The 16,119-nt window shown below is 47.1% G+C and overlaps 1 protein-coding gene across 10 annotated transcripts; it reads left to right on the plus strand.

Annotated features, from left to right (window-relative positions):
- The first annotated feature begins 1,919 nt into the window (after positions 1 to 1,919).
- sec14l7 (SEC14-like lipid binding 7) lies at positions 1,920 to 15,734 on the plus strand. Of its 10 annotated transcripts, XM_040157459.1 has the most exons (13): positions 1,931 to 1,999; positions 2,317 to 2,457; positions 2,903 to 2,978; positions 6,258 to 6,301; positions 8,090 to 8,152; positions 9,213 to 9,401; positions 10,685 to 10,780; positions 10,857 to 10,917; positions 11,013 to 11,096; positions 12,727 to 12,833; positions 12,933 to 13,072; positions 14,006 to 14,175; positions 15,046 to 15,734. In XM_040157459.1, the coding sequence occupies exons 1-13, from the start codon at positions 1,946 to 1,948 to the stop codon at positions 15,174 to 15,176; spliced, it is 1,356 nt and encodes a 451-aa protein (XP_040013393.1). In that variant the 5' UTR covers positions 1,931 to 1,945; the 3' UTR covers positions 15,177 to 15,734. The 10 variants fall into 10 exon arrangements, with proteins under 10 accessions (XP_040013397.1, XP_040013395.1, XP_040013393.1 ...); XM_040157461.1 differs by lacking the exon at positions 2,317 to 2,457 and having other exon boundaries at positions 1,924 to 1,999; XM_040157463.1 differs by lacking the exons at positions 2,317 to 2,457; positions 2,903 to 2,978 and having other exon boundaries at positions 1,920 to 1,999.
- Positions 15,735 to 16,119: the final 385 nt, after the last annotated feature.

Here is a 16,119-nt window from a genome sequence, read left to right on the forward strand (position 1 = left end):
CGGAGATGATACATACCGCTCATTACAATAATCCACTAAAGTATTTATTATTTTCGTCCGTGCTTCATATAACACAAGTGAATGTGACCGCTAACCCCGGAGGAGCTGTTTTTCCGACTCGTGAACCTCCACGTCAGGTTGCTACATGGCTTATTTAACAAGCTGTGTACTGTCCCTCTGGTCAGCGGGGACGTCTGACATGTAGGTGGTTTCGACGTTATCAGTAGGTTTGGACGGAGCAGGTAAAAGTTCAGAGCAGAGTTTCTCTTCTCTTTTTTTTTTTTTTCTTTCCATTCCTGGAGGAAAAATCCAATCCTGCCCAGTTTGTGACCTGAGTTTTACTTTCGTCTCAGAGAAAATGCCGAGCTGATGGTGATAGGCCTTCGGAATGACCTGCCAACCGCATGAGACGTGTTTAGTAAACGATGGAAGAGGCCAACCGCCCCAACTGACTTCCGTGTTGCGATTTAGCCGCGCTAGCGCCGTGGCTGAAGGGATGGCAGTGTCGGTCGGTCCCGCCACCGTGGTCCACACTGAAATATCCCAAACGGTCACATACAGAGAACTGACACTTACACTATTGCGTTCGGGGCCTTTAAGGTGGATCGTCACTACCCTCATCTTCACTTTAAATGAATTTCCGATTTATTCAGGCGTTTTTTGGGGTTTTTTTTTGAGGAGCCCGAGTGAAGACCGAGGCCTGTTTTTGAAGGCAAAACTCTTGCGATTCGATGCTCGACAGAAAGCAAAGTTGGGGGAAAGTTGACATGTTTTCACCTGCTGTGTAAATAACCTCAAAACCGCATGGATGGTTTCTGGAGAGCTGATTGATCTCCACAAAGTACACACCGCATTGTTTTCATCATTTGAACTTTGGAGCCTTGGAAACAGGATGATTAAGTTTAAAAAAAAATGCTCCTCTAGGGTTGACTTTTTTCATTTCATACTCTCTATCAGGGCAGTAAGATTTTGGAAGATAAATTATTATTTTCTGTCTAGAAAAACAACTTTCCACTATGTCAAAATGAGAAGTACTTTTATGCTTTATGATCGTTTTCTGAAGTGTTGTTCTGTGTAAATCATCTATTTATTCATAAGCACCAGCTTTATTTTGGTGAACCTGGTATCTGGGTCCTAATCCGTTTCTGAAGAGCTTGTGTATTTAAAGAATAAAATCAGTTTTATGAAAAATATCGTCTGTGGATCTTTCTATTCCAGGAATACAGGTCGTCCATGAATTTCATTTAGCCTAAAGTTTCTCAGGTACCGTACCGAAGTACTGTTTTGAGATACTTTACTGCATTTCACAGGGGGAAAGGACTTTTTACTCCACCAGATTTGTCTCATAACTTCGCAGGTTCGAATTAAAAGTTCCAAACGTGATCAACAAATAAATGATGATGTTTTATTCTAGAGAAACATGAGACTACTGAGCCCCGGAGGATATTCACAAGTAAAGTAAATGAAGTAACGTTCACCAGCTGCAACATTAAACTGATGTACACACCAATACACCAGCACCTACTGTATAATCCAGCGATACGAGATATATTTGAATCTGAAATGGGCCATTTTGCACAGTGAGCATTTTTACCCCTGGTGCCTTTAGTATGTTTCGCTGCGAATGCTTTTACACTTTTTCCTTAACTTTTGAATGGATGACGACCTCTTACTTCTTACTTGTTTTTTGTTTTTGTTTTTCTTCCACCACACCGCTTTTCCCTGAACAACAGGATTCATGGGCTGACAGAGTTTCTGTCGCAACAGGGAGCCTTCAGCTCAAGGATGAAAGTCCCCCTGTGTGTGTGCGTGCGTGTGTGTGTGTGTGTGTGTGTGTGTGTGCGTGTGCGTGGCGTGGGCGTGGTGTTTACGCCTCTACCTCCATTTCCCTCCAGTGCAGCTCACTCGCAGCCGGCCTCCGTCAGAGCAACGCATCAGCTGAGACATGAGTGGACGAGTCGGAGACCTGAGCCCGAAACAGGCCGAAATCTTGACTGAGGTGAGAAATTGATAATCAATATGAGTCCGGTATCATTTTTATCTTTTAGATTGGCTTCATTGTCATTGTTTTCTAAGACCACACTGATCAACCGGCTGTTCATGTGTTAATATTGAGGCTGTTCTCGATTCGGGTTCAGTTTTCACTTCTCTCATCCACAGTGCGGCAAAACCCACGAACTCAAATATACAGTTTGGAGCCTCACTGTACTTTTTACTCCACTAAAATTTATCCAAGTTATAATTAATATTTTACATTGAACAGGCAGTAAACAGACTGAGGATTAAACCGGTGGTTCCTAAACTTTCTCTCTACAGAAAAACCAGTATCTAGTCGGTCCCCCTTGTCAAGTTGGAGGCCAAAAGAGCTCAACATTTTTATATATATATAAAAACAGGATGTGGCCCTTCTGCATAACGAGCACTTCTACTCTATGGTGCCTGAGGTACATTTTCTCAGTGAGTGTGATGCTGTTTTTTCCAGGCAGGAACTCCACTTGTAATGGAGCCGGTTTACTCTGTTGTGTTAGTGCTTTTGCCGGAGTAGAGGGTCTGAGTTTCCTCGACCACCACCGGGTATCGCTACAGTACAGGCCTGGTCGGGGGGGGGGGGGGGGGTCTGGTCTGGTCTGACCTGGCCTGCCTGGCCTGGCCTGGTCTGGCTGTAGTTGTCAGTGAGTCTCCCAGTCGTTTTCCTAATTAACCGTTGGGATCACTTCACAAAAACGGTCGCAGAGGATTTTCCCCCCAGGCGACTAATCGATCAATCAACTAACCGCTTTAGCTCCGGCCTACAGCTTCGCGCGCAGAGTCCACATTTTGGTGAATGGGTTTACTGGCTCTGGGTGAGGCGACCGGTACCACTCTCACGAACTTTCTCTTCCTTCCGATTCTCTCGCTCCAGTTTCGGGGGATGATCCAGGACATCCTCCCCGACCTGCCGGCACAGCACGACCACTACCTCCTCCGCTGGCTCCGAGGTGAGACCCCCCGCAGACCCGCAGACCGGACAGGCTGCGGTCTCGGTATTCAGCGTTTTCCCGGTGCGTCCCAGTACAAGGTGACCTCTTCAATCCCCAGTCAGGACGAAGGGGAAAGAACAGATTAGGTGGAGAGGACCGAGAGGTGCCAAACAATCACCCTGCGAGGACAAACCGGGTCCCATCGTTTCGCACGTGACACCGTAGCCGGTTTCGGTGCGGGACTGGGTGGAAATACCTGAGGCGGGAGGCTCTGGCGTCTGCATCCCCCCTTCAGGTTTCGGCCTGTAGAACCTCAGGGGTTTGGAGCAGCCGGCGTCGTTTGTTCACCGAGAGCAATCGGCGACGCGCGTGAACTCCGGGCGCCTACGACGCGGATTCAGCATCTGGTTCACCTCTGGTTCACTTCTCAACCCCGCACCCAACTCCGTCCGCGCGAGCTCTTACGAAAGCGATACTCTGAAATGTCGGGTCGGACTGTCATTTGCATCGGTAGAGGGGGGGGGGCTGGGCGCGTCTGCGGCCCCCCCACACACACACGCACACACACAAAGCCAGTGTGAGTGAATCAGAAGGTGCTGGCAATCAATCAACAGCAGCAGAGAATCGATCGTCGCTGTTTTGACTTTGACCAGTCCGACGTGATTAGTCTGCGGGGCGATAATTACCGGTATCGTCCGGGGGGATGTTGGTGTTGAGAGCAAATAACTGGCGGATGTCGTACGTTGTTTATTTTGGGGTTTTTTTTAAGAGTTTAATCTGAAACTTTCATCAGGATAAAAACATGATCCGTGCGAGTGAAGATATTAAAACCTGCAAAAACAACAAATTGTTGCTGCAATAAAACTGCAAAACATTCTGAAAGTAAAAGAAAATGTTAAACCTACAGGTCGAGCATGTAGAGGGTGATTCACCCCCGCAGCGTTGTTTTAGGCGATGCATCAAGTCTCCTGTCCCGCGTCCCCTCTGTCTGTCCTCGGCACCTGCAGCTGTTTTCCAGCTCCCTACCTCCGCCGGTCGATGGTGGGTTAGTTCCTGCTCTGTGTGCACAAAAGTGAAAAGTGAAAAAGAAACAAAACCAAAACAAACACGCTGAATGCACGGGAGACAAGCTCCCAGGCAGCGTGGAAACCTGTCTAAGTTCTGCACAAGTTCACCTGTGGATTTCCGTCAACGCGCAGCTTTGTACGCTGGACGCTCTGTCCCCCTTTTTTTATTTTTATTTTTTTCCACGGAGCCTGTTTTTGATTCGTTTTCAGACCCTTTGAGGTGAAGAAGTATTCATTCGTATGAATGCACTTACGGCCCCTTTGGGTCCGGCGGCTCCTCTGAACCTCGGGCTGAGGCGAGGGGCCACAGTCGCGGCCGCTCAGGATACTGAGGCAGAGGAGCCGCGTGTGCGTCCCTCAGACCGCCCACGTTTTCACCTAACAGAGCCCGTGAGGGCGTGTGTGTGTGTGCTTTGCTTCCTATGAATCAACTTTCCGAGAAACGGAATCCGCGATCTTCTCACCTGAAGGGTGTTCGTTGGGATAACCGATCACATTTCCGGCCTCGTCTCGGTTATCGGTCCGTTTTTTTTACCGGTAATATTTCCTGCTGTCCCTCGAGACAACAAGCGGCATTTACTCTGACTCTGGTAAAGCTGCAGAGATTTTAAATGAATTTACTTCTCACCATCATTTAAAGACGTGTTTTCAAGACTTGGTGTAAAAAAACAAAAAAAAACAAATGTAACCTGAGCTGCGAATGAAGTCAGGTCACTTCGGTGATCTTCTTATTTACTTTCTGCCTGATCTGAGTTTGATTTTAATCCTGTCGCTTCACAAACAACTTACACAACAAGAAAGAAGAAAAAAAAAACCAAACGAAACACAGATTCAATCCGTCCTGTGACGTCGACCCGCAAAGGCAAAAAATACAAGGTGAAATAAAATAAAACACACCGGATGTTCGGTGTAGAATTCGAGCAGTGCAGGGGGAAGAAATGACACTAAGAATGGACATAGCTTCTGTCCGCAGTGATCCTGATCGCTCCAGACCAGGGCAACGACACAGACCGCTGCTGTGGGGTGGAGATTTATTTATTGGAAGATGCCACCGATTGTAGGGATGAAACATGTTTACTCCTCTCTCCTCTTTCCGCGGCCTTGAGTTTAATACCTGTGAAGTTTACATCGGTTTAAAAAAAAAAACAAACCCTAACAGATCCAGAGCGTCCCGTGTTATCGGGTAGGATTCTCCAAATCCTGCCCCCACGCAATTTGGTTTGGAAAAAAACAAAAAAAAAACGTATCTAGGATTAATTAGCTGCAACTGTTAGTTGATTAATCGTTGAACTGGTTGACAGAAAATGAAGTGGCAACTATTTGGATAATCGACTGATTGTTTCAGCTGTTTTTCAAGCAAAAACAATAATAACCTCCGATTTCTTTCTTTTTCTTTGTCACACGTGACAGTAAATTAAAAATCTTTAGCTTTTGAATCAGTGGAGGGAGAAAACCTGGTGGGCCATAAGAAATAGTGAAAGCCAGTTTTTCACAGTTTTTAAGCTTTTTTTTTTTTTAAGACTAAACACTTAATTGATCAGTGGAGGAAATAATCAGCGGGTCAATCGATAATGCAAATAATCCTTAGTAAAACCCGTAAATAGTCCGGTGCCCGGCCACTGTGGCATCCGTACACGGGCCCCTATCGGCAGCGTTGAACCGCTTCAGGGATTTTTGTAGTTGCTCTAAGCAAAAAAAACAAAACCAAAAAAACCGTAACATCTCACTTCAAACGGTCTGTTGCTTCAGAAGACCACGATTATAAAGATTTCACTAATCATAGGCACAACGCAACATTTTGAAAACCAGAGTGTCCTGAGTGATCTGTCGACTCGTCCACGCAGTGGTCCATAGTCCAGGGAGGCCCGGATCGATATTGGGTATCTACTTCAATATTTGCATTGACTGTCAACCTTGGACACTCTCCAGGCCGAGTGTATCCAACCACGTCAGGTTGCCTTTTGTGCCTTTTAATCGGACGCGGCGAGTCCCGAAGTGGCGAGGCGTTTAATGGATGATTGATAGTTAATAATACGTGAAAATGGTCCTCTGCGTTCTGTCTTCCTGCTTCTCGTTAATACGTCGACTTGAGGAGAAACCCGACACGCTTAGCCTCTGTTGTTCCCACACCCTCGTTCTGAATCGTGATAACGTGTCTGTTACGTGTTAATAAATAACAGGCGGTCGATTTTTCATTTTATTTCATCTGTTTTCTTTTCTCTTTTTCCAGCTCGCAGCTTCAACGTTCAGAAAGCCGAGGCCATGGTCAGAAAGGTGAGCTCTTGGTTCAGTCAAGGGACACCGCGTTCCTTACTGTTGTTTGAGTGATGACTTTTGTGCTTAGTGAACTTAAAGTTTGTACTTTGCCTGAATGTTTTCCATTTTATGCTACATGTACTTCCACTGCTCCACATTTTAAAGGGAAATATTGTTCTTTTTACTCCACTACGTTTATTTGACAACCAAAGTTTCTAGTTACTTTTCAGATTAAGATTTTATTCTACATAAATAATTTAATAATCATAATCTCATACATCCTTCTGTTAAAGATTAAACCAGTGTTTCCCAACCTCTTTGACTTTGTGACCATTTACATAAAGTCTGAGTCAAGTTGGAACGACTGTTCCATGTTCAAGGACACGGTTCAAAGAGGTGAAATCATCCAATGTTCCCAGAAAAACAGACTTTGTTTTTTCTTCTTTCCTCTCCCATTAATCATTTGACGACCCCCCCTCGAAAGATTTATCTGGTGACCCTTTCGAGGGGTTCCCAACCCCCAGGTTGGGCACCAGCGGACTGAACTGTCTCCCTGCATGTGACGCAGCTAAAATCAGCTCCACCTGGAAGCAGCTCCAACAGTAAAACGCTGCTGAAGCCTCCGTGACTCCGTATTAACAATCCAATAATGTCAAATATAACTGGAAGGGCATTCATTAGAGCGCAGAGCTCCGCCAAGGCCAGTGTCAACGTAGAGGAAAAAAATTCCAATTCAAATGATCCAGATCTGCCCCAGAATTTAACGGGTTCTTCTTTGGCCCAGACCACATCCCTCCACCATGTTCGGTGCAAAACGGTTCAGTAGTTTTTGCGTAATCCTGCAGACAAACAAACCAACCAACCAACCAACCAACCAACCAACTGACATGGGTGAAAACACGACCTCCTCGATGGAGGCAACGATATGTCGGTCACAGGAGACATTTCACTGCAGAACCAGTGCTTTTACTTTGACACAAAACTACATTTTGCAGATAATGCTTCTGTACTTCAACATGAGTAAGATATTTCACGCGGGACTTGTAATGGAGTGTTTTTACATTGTTGCGTTGGCACTTTTACTGACACGGCATGTGAATGATCGGAGTACTTCCTCCACTGTTCCCTCGCAGCGACAACGCAGAGGGGGGGACAAAGGTTTTGAAAAACCTGAACAAATGAGTCGAAACTCAAACAAACGCAGATGCTTCTACACAGGGCACGTGAGGTCACCGTGGGGCTGCAACGAATTATTTTCATGATTGATTAATTGGCCGGTTATTTCTCGATTATTCGATTGATCTTTTTATCTATAAAACGCCAAGAAAAACTGAGAGAAACCCCAATTTTTATTTTCCAGAGTCAAGCTGACGTCTTGCGTTGTCAGAGCAACAGTTCAAAACCCAAACATATTCAGTTTACTGTCGATTAAGACAAAGAAAAGCAGCAAATCCTCACGTTTAAATACATCTCGGCAGAAAATTTTTTTTTTTTTTTTTAAATCAAACATGGTCGTCGACGGTTAATTTTGCGTCCGCCGACCAATGGATCAATGGACTAACTGTTGCAGCTGTAGGTCGGCGAACGGACCAACGTGCGTGACAAAGATTTGAATCATATGTGCTGAACACAACGAGGGAGCATGTTTTTCGTTTCTCATCCCTGACTGAGAAGGCCTGGTGGTCGGGACGTGGGCACACGGTCTCACACTACCTCTAACTCCTGCCTCCGTCTCTGTCTCTGTCTCTGTCTCTGCCTCCGTCTCTGCCTCCGTCTCTGTCTCCGTCTCTGTCTCTGTTTCTGCAGCATGTGGAGTTCAGGAGGCAGATGAGAGTTGACACCATCGTATCTGACTGGAGACCCCCAGAGGTGAATATGCTCTGCTTGTCACAGTAACTGACAGGTGTTAAACCCCCCCCCCCCACCCCCGGACGGTTCGGTGGAGCAGAATTCCAGCTGTGACATCCTGGTGAAAGACGATTTGTACTGTCCTGTCTTGACTGCGGTTTTCAGATCCAGACATGTCGACTGGAGCTTCTTTCACATTATTGTTTTCATCTTGCGAGGACTGACTGGACAGGATGAAGGAAAATAATAATAACTCTGTGATCATTTTTTTTTAAAAACATGCTCCACCGCTCCATAGAAATGCTCATTAATGGTGAGGTTGGTATCGTTTTGTTTTTTGGTTAAACAATAACTGAATATTACACTGGAATACAAAGACTTCTGATTATCAGCTGGTGCCAGTTTGATAAATCCCATGTTATTTCATTGTTGAAGTTATTAGACTTTATCTTTCCAACTTATTATTTTGTTTCTTTTGATTCACTCGAACCGTTTTGCGAAAAAAATAACCTAGGAGACAAAACAGAGTTGCATTGTCTCTAATTAATTTTTGAGTCCTCGCTGAGCCATGTTTTCGGTGACAATGCCCCAATTTAGCACCGCAACAGTTGTGGCAGAAACTCCTGCACAAAGGTACGGTGATTGAAGTTGAGAGGAAAAACCTGTAAGAAAACAAGTCGATGAAAAGCGGATCCGTCGTCCGATGCGGTTCCTCAAAGACTGAACAGCAGATTATGGGATTCTGTTCTTTTTATATGTACTAGTAGTATTTTTAAGTTCATTTGATGGTTTGATGTTTATATGTATATCAAATGTTTCATGCGTTCAAAAGAGATGTGTAATATAAAATGTATTTTATCTGACTTTATTGGTGAGAACTTCATGGAGATTGCTGACAGGGTACTTTTACTGTGAAAGGACAACTCTCCCGCTTGGCCAAGGCTCGTAATTTGAAAACTGGTTTTAAGGCGGATTAGAAGCGTTACGTGAGCTGTTTTTTCAGAGCTTCTGTAGACTTGTGTAGACTGCAGCGCTCTGCGGTTTGGCGTCGGCTCAGGGTCTCGCTCCTGTTCCCCGTCAGGTGATTGAGAAGTACGTGTCTGGGGGGATGTGCGGCTACGACAGAGAGGGAAGTCCCATCTGGTACGACGTGATCGGTCCCCTGGATCCTAAGGGTCTGCTGCTGTCGGCCACCAAACAGGACTACCTCAGGACCAAGATCAGAGACACAGAGATGCTGCAACAGGAGTGTCAGAGGCAGTCTGAGAAGGTCAGGACCAAAACATCTGTCTCCCTCTCCTCTCATCCTTTCTTATCTCCTCTCCTCTCCTTTTCTTCTTTCCTCTTATTTCCTCTCCTCCCATCTCCTCTCTTCTCATCACTTCTTCCCTCCCTCGTTTCCTTCTCTTTCATTTGTTGCTTCCTCTCTTTTCTCCTCACGTCCTCTTGTCGCCCCTCCTCTTTCCTCTCTCGATTCCTCCTCCCATCTCGTCTCTTCTCATAGGTTGTTTCCTCTCTCCTCTCCTCTTCTTCCCACCCTCGTTTCCTTCTCTTTCATTTGTTGCTTCCTCTCTTTTCATCTCCTCTCATCCTAGTCTCTTTTCCTTTTTCTTCTTTCCTCTTATTTTCTCTCCTCCCATCTCCTCTTTTCTCTCCTCTTGTTCCCTCCCTCGTTTCCTTCTCTTTCATTTGTTGCTTCCTCTATTTTCTCCTCATGTCCTCTTGTCGTCCCTCCTCTTTCCTCTCTCGATTCCTCCTCTCCTCTCCTCTCCTCCCATCCATTGTTCCCCCCCTCGTTTCCTTCTCTTTCATTTGTTGCTTCCTCTCTTTTCTCCTCACGTCCTCTTGTCGCCCCTCCTCTTTCCTCTCTCGATTCCTCATCCCATCTCGTCTCTTCTCATCAGTTGTTTCCTCTCTCCTCTCCTCTTCTTCCCACCCTCGTTTCCTTCTCTTTCATTTGTTGCTTCCTCTCTTTTCATCTCCTCTCATCCTAGTCTCCTTTCCTTTTTCTTCTTTCCTCTTATTTCCTCTCCCCCTATCTCCTCTTTTCTCTCCTCTTGTTCCCTCCCTCGTTTCCTTCTCTTTCATTTGTTGCTTCCTCTATTTTCTCCTCATGTCCTCTTGTCGTCCCTCCTCTTTCCTTTCTCGATTCCTCCTCTCCTCTCCTCTCCTCCCATCCATTGTTCCCTCCCTCGTTTCCTTCTTTCATTTGCTGCTTCCCCTCTTTTCTCCTCACGTCCTCTTGGCGTCCCTCCTCTTTCCTCTCTCGATTCCTCCTCTCCTCCCATCTCTTCTCTTCCCATCATTGTTTCCTCTCTCCTCTCTTCTTGTTCCCTCCCTAGCTTCCTTCTCCTCTTGCATTTGTTGCTTCCTCTCTTTTCTCCTCCTCCTGTCCTCACGTCCTCTTGTTGCCTCCCCCGATTCCTCCTCTCCTCTCCTCCTCCCATCCATTGTTCCCTCCCTCGTTTCCCTCTCTTTGATTTGTTGCTTCCTCTCTTTTCTCCTCTCCCCTCCTCTGTAATTATTCATCCAACCTGTCCGTCCTTCTCTCAGCTGGGGAAGAACATTGAAGCCATCACTCTGATCTACGACTGTGAAGGACTGGGACTGAAACACATGTGGAAACCTGCTGTTGAGGCCTATGGGGAGGTTTGTCATCCACTCACACTAATGTTTGGTGTCTCCACTGAGACGCGCTCACTGTCGCTCTTCTCCTCTCCTGTAGATCCTCACCATGTTTGAAGAGAACTATCCGGAGGGGCTGAAGAGGCTGTTTCTCATCAAAGGTACCTCAGCAGATCTGCGGGCGTCTGTCTGACTTGATTTCAGGTTGCCTTCATGAATTCTTCAATGCTTTCCTGCTTCTCTGTGTTTGCCGCAGCTCCCAAAATGTTTCCCATGGCCTACAACCTAATCAAACACTTCCTGTGTGAGGAAACACGGCGCAAGATCATCATTTTAGGAAGTAAGACCACTTCTCCTTTCAACCCAGCGTGTGCAGAGTCCGCTTCCGTGCTGGAGGCTCCGTGAGGCTGCCCAGTGGCGCTCTGAGCTAAACGCTAACATCAGCGTGCTGACATGCTCACAGTGACAGTGTGAACACGCCGATGTTCAGCAGCCAGTGGTGCCACAAGCATTCAGTTAATTTACTTAAGTAAAAGTAGCAATACCATACTATAATAATACCCAGTCCTTCGTTCAAAATGTTACAACAAGTGATGAAAAGAGAGGAAATAAGAGGAAAAAACAAATGAAAGAGGGGAAGGAAACGAGGGAGGGAACAAGTGATGAGGAGAGGAGAGGAAATAAGAGGAAACATGAAAAAGGAGAGGAGACAAGGGTGAGAGGAGATGAGAAGAGAGGAAAAAACAAATGAAAGAGGGGAAGGAAACGAGGGAGGGAACAAGTGATGAGGAGAGAGGAAATAAGAAAAAGCAGAGGAGACAAGGGTGAGAGGAGATGAAAAGAGAGGAAGAAACAAATGAAAGAGGGGAAGGAAACGAGGGAGGGAACAAGTGATGAGGAGAGGAGAGGAAATAAGAGGAAACATGAAAAAGGAGAGGAGACAAGGGTGAGAGGAGATGAGAAGAGAGGAAAAAACAAATGAAAGAGGGGAAGGAAACGAGGGAGGGAACAAGTGATGAGGAGAGAGGAAATAAGAAAAAGCAGAGGAGACAAGGGTGAGAGGAGATGAAAAGAGAGGAAGAAACAAATGAAAGAGGGGAAGGAAACTAGGGCGGGAACAAGTGATGAGGAGAGGAGAGGAAATAAGAGGACACAAGAAATAGGAAAGGAGACAAGGATGAGAGGAGATGAAAAGAGAGGAAAAATAGAAGAATTAGAACCAAACTGTACTAAAAGGTTCTCCTCATGCAGAATGGCCCCTGTCAGTGTTACATTCCTATATTACTGGAACGTTTTTATTGATACCTTAATACATAAGTGGCAGTTAATGGTGTAGTTGGTCGAGGTGGTGTTAATTGTATCTGTTCAATTTATGGTTCAGCACTTTATTAAAAGGCATCACCTTTTACAAAGGGGTCGTTTTTTGTATTTAAAACCTTAGTCTGAAACGTGACTTGTTGTCAGAGAAATGTAGAGCGGGAAAAAGGACGCTACTGTCTCTCTCGGTTGTCGGGGAGTCGGAGCATAAAGGCCTTTGCAGTTGTAGTCAAGTGCGCGTACGCGAGCGAATGTTCTCAGTCACTTTCTGCAACTGGGAGCAGGTTTAACGTTTAAAAACCAGACGTTGGACAAAATGTGACGGGTCCGCATCTTTCCAGGCCACGTGACCACACGTACACCGGGAGCGGTATTGTGTTCGTACTTGTTCACACTGTCTTGTTAATGCTAGTTCAGTCCTCCCCGGTCCCGGGTCCTCCGGAGGTCAGGTGAAGCTACGGTGAGGCTTCGGCGCATCTGGACTTCCATCGGCGGACGTCGAGCGTTTTTAGTACCGGGCCCCTGCTGTGGCTCAGCGAGAAGACGCAAAGAGAGGAGGCTCTATACTAGCGAGGCTGAGCCTGGAGGAGCTCCAGCTAACCTCGTACGCTTTCACACAGAGCAAGTCAAACATTACACTTCTCTGTTCGTAGGTAGCTGGCAAGAAGAGCTACGCAAACACATCCACCCAGAGCAGCTTCCTGTGGCGTACGGAGGAGCCCTGACCGACCCCGACGGAGACCCTCGCTGCAGGACCATGGTGAGAGCGAGACAGAGAAAGAGACGCGACCGAGTGCGGTGCGGCCTTGCTCAGAGGTGGTGGTTAAGACGAAGGGTGTTTTGTGTGTCGTGGCTGCAGATCAGGTACGGCGGCACGGTGCCCAGGTCGTACTACGTTCGGGACTCGGTGAGGGTTGAGTACGACGGCAGCGTGAGCATCAGCCGCGGCTCCGTCTTCCAGCTGGAGCGTGAGGTGACCGCGCCCAGCAGCCTCCTGAGGTACAGAACAACAGGACATGAGCCGGATCGGAGTTAAAGTCTCAACACATTTCACCTTAATGTTGCTAAATGTGGCTTCTTTAGTAGCTCCGCAAACAGACTTGACGTCGTTCAGTCGGCTTGATTACAGCAACTCATTTCACTAAGTTCAAGCCGGTGGACTCCGCTGTCGTAAAAACCGAAAGCTGCCTCAACCAAGCGTCATTTTAGGGCCGTGCATGCTAATGCAGCCAGGTCATTCTAACCCAAAAGGTTTCACTCTGTGTTTGTTTATCAACCCACCAGGGGGATTATGTCAGGAAATCACGATCAAAAAAACCAACTATCCAGATTTGATTTTACAATTCACAGACATGAGGTGGTTTAGACCAAAACGTCCGTATGTTTTTATACAGTAATTTAACCGTCTTTTCAAAAGAAAAGCTTTCGACAGCAGCTTTGTTTTACTTTATTTACTTTCTCGTTACCCTCGGTGATTGCATCAGTGTCTCTTCTGATATTTTACACCAGTTTGCCATTGGCTGTCTTGAAACCCGTGGTGAATTACTGCATGTTGAGCTTTGAGGCTTTGAGGCGCCGTTGGGTGCTTCGTCGCATCGTTGGGTGAGTCTCGAATGCTCCTCAGGTCCCTGAACTGGGTCCCTATGGGCGAATTAATGCCAAACGCTCAGCTTTCGAAACAGTCTCTTGCGCACTGAGAAGAAAACTGGAAATCCGTCGAAACCTGTACTCACGTCATTCAGTCGAATTTCAGCCTGTGGACCTTAATCAGATAAGAACCGGCTCTTTAAAAAGGGGGTTTTAAAAAAGATGGCGTCGATTAGAATGTGCACGTGAAGCCGATCTCGTGGAGACCAATAAAAATGCGTCACAGATGAAGCTCTTGAAATTCCACACGTGGTCGAATAAACTCCGGCCCTTGCGCCTCCCCAGGTGGCAGTTTGCCAGCGACGGCGCAGACATCGGGTTCGGGGTGTACAGACGCACCAAAGAGGGCGGCGGCCAGAAGGTGGCCGAGATGCTGCAGGTCCTGCCCAGCGAGCGCTACAACGCACACCTGGTCCCCAAGGACGGCTGCCTCGCCTGCCCCGAGCCTGGATCCTGTGAGTAACCACACGCTGGGGTACAGTATGTCAGTGTACACGGGACAACAAAGATCACTGGATCCCGGGCTGCAGCGTTTCCTGCAGATCCCGCATGCGTCAGTCTGAATCTGGGGCGGGAATGGTCACTAGCGGTGAGAACTACCGTATAGAGAGGAAATTAGAGAATGTTAATCCACCGAACGACCGATTACTGAGAAGATCCTGACCATGAACAGCATCAAATCCAGGCTCTGATTTCACCAAAACCTCAGAGGAAGGATTTGACGTTTCAGGGAAACTCACTTATTCGTTTTCTCGCCAAGATTCGGGGGACGAGATGGATCCCACCCTCATGTCTGTGAGATGCATGTGTAGCTACAGCCAGCAGGTGGTTAGCTTAGCTTAGCACAAAGACTGGAAGCCTGGACAAAAGCCAAAGGGGTGAAACTGAAATGTTGTGGCTTTCTGGGGGAGGGGGGGCTTCTTGGTCGGGCAAAGTGATTGGATGGTCAGAACATTTCAGTAACAGTCGTCACCGTGATTGTGTCGGGAAACCAGCGACAAACCCTCGTAAAGCGACAACCTGTCGTTTTTACCCTCCGGCTTTTTGTACAGATGAACCAAGCGAGAGATGTTTTAATCAGTGAGCTCCAGAAGTGCTGGTCGGGGGAACAGAGCCAGGCTAGCTGTTTCCCTTTGTTTCCAGTCTGTGGGCTAAGCTAGGCTAACCCGCTGCTGGTTGTAGCTTCATATTGAGCGTGCAGACGTGAGAGTGATCTAGCTCCTTCAGTCCAACTCCCGCAGGGAAGCGAATAAGCGCGTTTCCCCGAGACGAACCATCGCCTCGAGGTCCTGCGGGACTAACTGCTGTTAACTCGTTTTGTGCAGACGTGCTGTGTTTTGATAACAGCTACAGCCTCCTTCAGTCTAAGAGGGTGAGCTACAAGGTCGAGGTTCTTCCTCCTCCGGACGGACAGATGCAGAATCAACCCAGCAGAGGAGACGGGAGGCTGCAGTGATCCAGTCCTCGCATCAAAATCCAGATCCCCGAGCCCTGTTACCAGTGACGCACGGCGAAGTCGCTGCCTCTAGGGCGGGATTAACCTTCTTCGGGGCAACCAGGAAAAAAAATGAGCAGTGGACTGTCAACCCCCCCAATCTGTGCATTGTGTATGTATTAATTTGTAATAAGTGATTTGTGGTAACTTGATTAAAGAGTAACCGACCACCAGGAAAAGCTGAAACGCAGCAGCCATATTCCTCACAGCACCAGAATGTCTGAAATTTACCAATAGTCAAATGTTCAGTGGTGAGAACCGACTTATTTAGACTTCAAGTGGCCATGTTGTGGCGCAAGGACTCGTCGCTCCGTGTGCTGATCTCTCCCCTAGAAAAACCCGGTCGTGCACGAACGTGGCAGAGAAACCTGCCTTTCTCCAGGAGAAATCCACCTGAGGAAATCCGGTTTCTCTGATCCCCCTACCCTGATTACAGAAACCAGGTTTCTTGCTCACGAGAAATCGCGTAAGAAATCAGCGTAGTGGAGAAAGCCGACTGCGTGGACGGACGACATGCCGAGCGGTGTCAAGGGTACACTTCCGGTACACTTCTGCATCGCCGCAGCAAGGCGAGGAGCTGAACCACGGCGGGTCAGCGAAAACACTGCTTTCAGCCCCTGTTGCGTTCAACACAACTTTATTCAGGAACAGGTGCCATGTGATCACAAGCTAATCTGAAATAGCAAAGGCTTGAAAACCGGATGTCAACTCAGGGCCCCGGGTTTTGGTTTGTGCGTTCAGTATCGCCGCACAAATTTGCTTTTACTCTTTCTTCTCTTTAACAGTTAGCTACACGCATTTTTTTTCCCGTACTGATTTTCCCCCTTTTTCAAAAAACCAAACAACTCGATTCACATCTCAGAACCAACCCTGGGATCGCAACACGCTGGCCTCAGAAACAGTG

The sequence above is a fragment of the Xiphias gladius genome, chromosome 20 (assembly GCF_016859285.1).
Source record: "Xiphias gladius isolate SHS-SW01 ecotype Sanya breed wild chromosome 20, ASM1685928v1, whole genome shotgun sequence".
Lineage (NCBI taxonomy): Eukaryota > Metazoa > Chordata > Actinopteri > Istiophoriformes > Xiphiidae > Xiphias > Xiphias gladius.